General features: G+C 56.9%; 1 protein-coding gene across 2 annotated transcripts in view; it reads right to left on the bottom strand.

The window, feature by feature from the left end:
- Positions 1-575: 575 nt before the first annotated feature.
- The window catches only part of LOC113206211 (uncharacterized), a 14,403-nt gene continuing 9,753 nt past the window's right edge, over positions 576-5,225 (bottom strand). Inside the window, exons 5-13 of one of the 2 annotated variants that reach the window (XM_026422186.2) lie at positions 4,577-4,707; positions 4,386-4,494; positions 4,220-4,307; positions 3,632-4,028; positions 2,868-3,350; positions 2,611-2,795; positions 2,412-2,519; positions 2,147-2,309; positions 576-1,989 (exon numbers count right to left, since the gene is read on the bottom strand). In XM_026422186.2, the coding sequence (XP_026277971.2) occupies positions 1,766-1,989; positions 2,147-2,309; positions 2,412-2,519; positions 2,611-2,795; positions 2,868-3,350; positions 3,632-4,028; positions 4,220-4,307; positions 4,386-4,494; positions 4,577-4,707 (1,888 nt within the window). In that variant the 3' untranslated portion in view covers positions 576-1,765. The remainder of the gene's footprint in view (positions 1,990-2,146; positions 2,310-2,411; positions 2,520-2,610; positions 2,796-2,867; positions 3,351-3,631; positions 4,029-4,219; positions 4,308-4,385; positions 4,495-4,576; positions 4,708-5,225) is intronic. The other variant, XM_052269012.1, reaches the window with a different exon arrangement.

Raw genomic sequence — 5,225 nt, 5'->3', positions numbered from 1 at the left:
CCCCCCCAAAAATTTGCCATTTGTGATATGATGTTCCCAGCACTTCAAAACGCACAAAAAGTACATGCTGTAGGAACAAAAAACAAAAAAAAATCTCTTAGCTAGGCTCAAATACCACGGCCTTCCGACCGCTCGTTGAAGATAGGGAGGTGCGAGCAGTGATGGTGCGAGGAGAAAGGAACCCTCGCTACTCTCTGCTGATCGAGAGATTGCAGCAAGGGAACGTCGCTACTCCCTGATCCGAGAGACTGCAGCCTAGGGGAGGGGGGGGGCAGGAGAGGGGTTGGATAAACGACAAACCCAGCCAGATCCAGTCGAGCCCGCTGTCGCTCTGGCGTATGGAATCAGGAGCTAGAAATCTCTTCCTTCCCGGCACTGGGACGGTCGTAGCTAAATAGCTGTATAGCTAAAAACAGGGACACCTTTGGGTTGGACGAAGCTCAGTAAACAGGGAGCGCCTAGTGGCTAGGCCAGCGCCTATCGAAGAGTACACGGGTGTAGCGCGGGTCTGCCTACCCTTTCTTCTGCAGGCGGGCGGGACGGGAGTTGGGACGGATGAAATAAATTCACAGAAATCCAATCATACGTTTCTATTCACGAAAGAAACAAAACTGGCAACTTATTGTAAAAATAAAGAGTTCCCAGAACTCACACAGGAAATTGGGTAATATACACTACAATAGGTGTGACAGTAAAGTCACATAAAATTCCAAAATGTTAAATTGATAGAAAGTTATGAGTGATAACTGGTAGATCTTACAATAGCTTAAAATTCACATAAAAGATTTTTTCAGAGTTTCAGTCAAATATACAGTAGACGAAAGTGGAAGTGACATGAAGGGCATTTCAATGAATTTTACTCAAAAGTGTAAACTACCTAAAAACACAAGATAAAGTTATCCAATTTTAGAAAACATTCAGAAATCATATAAAGAGGAAAAAGAAGTATTTTCAAAACGTTAATGTCTAAAAAGTTTGTTTAACCTTTTTAAAAGTTATGTGAGGTTCAAGTGCTTTTGTGGCTAAATTTTTAAAATAAAATTGACGGAAAATGCAGTACACTCTGATATTGAAAAAAGGAAATACTGATCGATTTTATGATAGGATGGGATGTTGTTATTCACAGACAATTTATTTTTCTACTTAGCTTACGTTGGTTCCCATCCTGCACACAGAGGTCTAGGAATAATCTAAATTGAACAACTCCCTAGTTCAGTTAATTAAAAATCGATTGAAGGTGGGTGGCTATAACCTTCACTTCCTATTAGGCACCTTGTCCAAAGAAACCCTGTTTTTGCTCTAGTGCTGCGGCCTTTTCTCACTAGGCCGCTTCAATCAGACTGAATACATAATTGATAAAAATTTCGATATGTTTGATTGGTCAGATTTACTCGAGGGTCCCGCGACGAGATTCACACTCAATCTTTGGTGATGGTGATAGCGCACAAAATCCTCCTCCTCCTTGTCATTATCATCACTTTTGCACAGTGCAGGGTATGGATGGGTGGGGGCGACAAAGTATGACAATCTGCGCGGGGCGCTGACTTCGAACACCAGCCGGGCAATGCCGCCGCCGCCCTGCGGTTCAGTTCCCTTATAAACTAAATGCAGCTGTGAGAATTGTAAACCTAGCAAACACCAGGATGAAGGCAGCTTGAGCCGCCGTCTGTCTCGGTGCCGTCGTGTCCGGTTGACAGCGTGGTGACTGGGAGTCACAGACGCACGTTCGGTGCGCTGCTGCAGCGAGTACTACTAATCCGTCAGATCAGATGCAGATGGTCCAGCGGTTGTTGGAGGACGCCCGCACCGGGTCCAGCCAGGGGTGCGTGAGCCGCTCCGCCGCCGAGGCCCGGAGCTGGGGCCGCAGGTCCAGCATGGGGCAGACGAAGTCGGCGAATCCCTGCGCCTCCTCGCGGCCCCACTCGTACTTGTCCTCCAGCACGCTCCGCAGCGGCCAGGGCCGCAGCTTGCCGATGTTGCGGAGTGCGCCTGCGAGGAGGTAAATATGTGTACACTCAGCCAAAAATTCAGAGAAAAAAACACGGAAAATCAAGCAAAAATAACGAAAAAATAACGGAAAAAAAAAGAATTAAAAAATGTATACTCTTGCACATACTGTATCGTGCGTGCCTCGCGTCATCCTCACCTTTGCTGTTGAAGAAGTGTTTGGAGTGCTTGCCGTTGGTGACGAGGTCTTTGGGCAGTGGTCCCAGCAGCTCCATGATGTGGGCCAGGTGGTCCTCGTCCCGCGAGTACGTGGCCCCGGAGCGCGGCTCGAATAGGTAGTCGCCCGTGAGGAGCTCGAACGCCTGGGAACGTACGGGAGTGCACGTATCAGAAGTGTACTTGGTTTGGGGTCACCTGCCTGCGCCCTGACCGCCCAGTTCGTCGTTGAGCCATGTGGTACTCACCATACACGCGAGGCTCCAGATGTCGGCAGAGGTGCCGTACTTGGCGCCGAGGATGACCTCGGGACACCTGTACTGCCGCGTCTGGATCTCGTCCGTGAAGGTGTGGAACTGCAGCAGGGGTACCAGTAGACAAAGTTAGTAGCGGCTGTGCCGGTCAACACAACCAACCTTTTAAGCGGACGCCCGCTGCCGCCCTTACCGTCCAGCAGGCGTTGCCCAGGTCGGCGATCTTGACGTCGAACTCGACGAAATCAGTCTTGGCGGGGTCGCAGTCCGGAGATGTGTCGTCCAGCCCGCCACCCGCCCCCATCCCCGACGAGGCCAGCTGGACGGGCGGGGACGGGTCCGGGGCGGGGCACGACGACGCCCTCCGCGGACTGCCTTCTGTCGGACATAGTCAGTCAGCGCGCGGCCCTTCAACAAAGCCGACCATCTCCTGCCCTGCTGTAGACTCACCCGGGGGCGCCTGCTCGTCGTCGGCGGAGGTCGCGGCCACGCTGGCGCCGCGCGCCACGTTGGACCGCGGCCGGTAGCACGCCGGCGAGGACAGCAGCGACGTGGCCGGCGGCTCCCAGTCCTCCCAGTCGTGCTCGGAGCGCACGGAGGCCAGCGGCATCTCGTCCAGGCTGTGGTGCTTGTCGGTGTGGATCTCGGGCGCCGCCGCCACCTTCTGCCTGGAGGAGCCGCCGCTGGCCGCGGCCGCGCTCGCGCCGTTGTCCTGGCGCCGCTCCCGAGACTTGGACAGCGGCGGCGCCACGCCCCGGGGCCCGCCCCTCGCCAGCGAGGACTCGCCCTGCTCGTGCGTGTGCCGCCGGTGCTTGGTGTGCGTGCGGATGTGCTCGCCCGACCGCTGCACGTCCGGCTTGCGCTTGCTCGAGCCGCCCATGCTGCTCCCGCTCTCCGACGTGGGCGCCGGCAGCTTGGCGGGGAGGTTGGCCACTGCAGGGGGAGCAGAGAGAGAAATGTTTAGAGCGGCCACGTAACTAAAAGGCAGTCAGCAGAGATGAGCTTTCAAGTTCGGTCATCGCCTGACCACCAGCAGGTGAGAGGGAAAGAGGTGAGGAGTACCCTATCCTACTCGCTAAAATGCTCATCTATTGCACTTAGACCAGGAATGAACAGCTCGAGGTTCGTAAGATTCAGAACGTTCTCAAGACCACACACAATCAGTGAATCCTTTTGTTAACAGTCGGGACAATAATGACGGCATGCAAACGTACCCATGGATCGTGGCATGCTGACCCGGTGGCCACCGCGCCCGCCGGTCGATCCGGTCTGGCGGCAGCGGTCGTGCCACTTCATGGCCTCGAGCGCGAGCTTGCGGTGGTACTCGGGCGAGGCCACGAGCACGATGTTCTCCGGCTTGATGTCGGTGTGGATGATGTGGCACTTGGTGTGCAGGTAGTCGAGCCCCTCCAGCACCTGCTTGATGATCCGCTTCACGTTGTGCAGCGGCAGCCCGCTGAAGTGCGTCCGGTTGATGAGGCGCAGCAGGTTGCAGCCCAGCATCTCCATCACCATGCAGACGTGCATGCCGTAGATCCCCTCGACGCGGAAGTCGTCCAGCAGCAGCACGACGCGCCGGCGTCCGGGGTCCGAGGGGTCGGCGTTGCGCACCTGCGAAAGGAGAGGGCGATGACGGAGGGAGCCTTTTGGGCAGCGGGACGGCGCTCAGGGGGGGGCGCCGTCTGCACATGGCTGCTCGGCGGGCTGGCCTACCCATCGCGCCTCAGGGGTCCTCGTTTGCGTCGCTTTTGGGAACGTACCCCAGTTCAGTACAGTACCTGAGATTCTTGCACAGCACTCACCCTCTTAAGAAGTCTTATTTCATCCAGAGCAGTGTCGGTGTAATGGTGAGCACTTTTCACGACCTTGAGAGCTGCGAACCTCTTCACCCTGACAAAACAATAAGCAGTTTAGTTTTCCATTTTACTGTGTCCGACGTGCGGCTGTTGCTTGATCACAACTACTTACGCCTTGTCCCTGCATAGCCACACCGTGCTGAAGTGACCCCAGCCCACCTTGCAGTACACTTGGTAGCGGCCGTGGAACAGGTCGTTGATGCGCACGGGGTGGTAGCCGCCTGCGACAGACGACACGACGGCTCGTCAGTAAAGGGGCGTCAGTCGCGCCAAGAGAGCGTCGAGCTCATGGGGGGCACTCACCCGTGCAGTAGTCGGAGGGGCTCTCCTGCTCCTCGCGGTCCTCCGGCAGCAGCGGCTCGTTGTCCGAGACCAGGGCGGCGTCATCCAGGTCCTCCGACTCGCGCCGGCCGCCCTCCGAGCGCACCTCCGACCTGCGGGGCAAAAGAAGCAGGGACATCATGATGCGAGGGCGACAGCTTGCTTTTGTCACGTCCAAGACAAACAAAATAAAACGAGTAGAAAGACAGAAAAATCAAAGTGATTTGAGCCTCATGCAACGCCAGCGTCACGCGTTAGTTGGTGGCAGTGAGCAGGGAAGCGTCCATAAACCATTTTGCGCAGCGAGCACTCGGCGTTAATGCGCGCCTCGCAGGGGCCAGGCGGCGGCGCCCCGGGGGACCACAGCCAGGGTGAGCGTGGCAGCGTTACTGTTGTTGACGGGCTCGCGGTTCGCTTCACGCAGGCCCATGCAAGCCTCGCCCATGCACCGGTCCTCGGCTCGCACTCACACCGTACTCGCCACGCCGCGAGCTCGGGGACGGCTGACTTGACCTTCCGGCGCTTGCGGATGCGGGGGAGCTTGCCGCCGTGCGGTGCGTCCGTGTCCGGCTGCGTCGCGCTGCCCGGGGCGTGCTGGGCGGCGGGCGCGGGGGCGGGCGCGGGGGCGGCG

The sequence above is a fragment of the Frankliniella occidentalis genome, unplaced genomic scaffold (genome assembly GCF_000697945.3).
Source record: "Frankliniella occidentalis isolate FOCC.00 unplaced genomic scaffold, Focc_3.1 Scaffold80, whole genome shotgun sequence".
In the NCBI taxonomy this organism is placed as follows: domain Eukaryota; kingdom Metazoa; phylum Arthropoda; class Insecta; order Thysanoptera; family Thripidae; genus Frankliniella; species Frankliniella occidentalis.
This window is presented reverse-complemented; position numbering and strand designations above follow the sequence as displayed.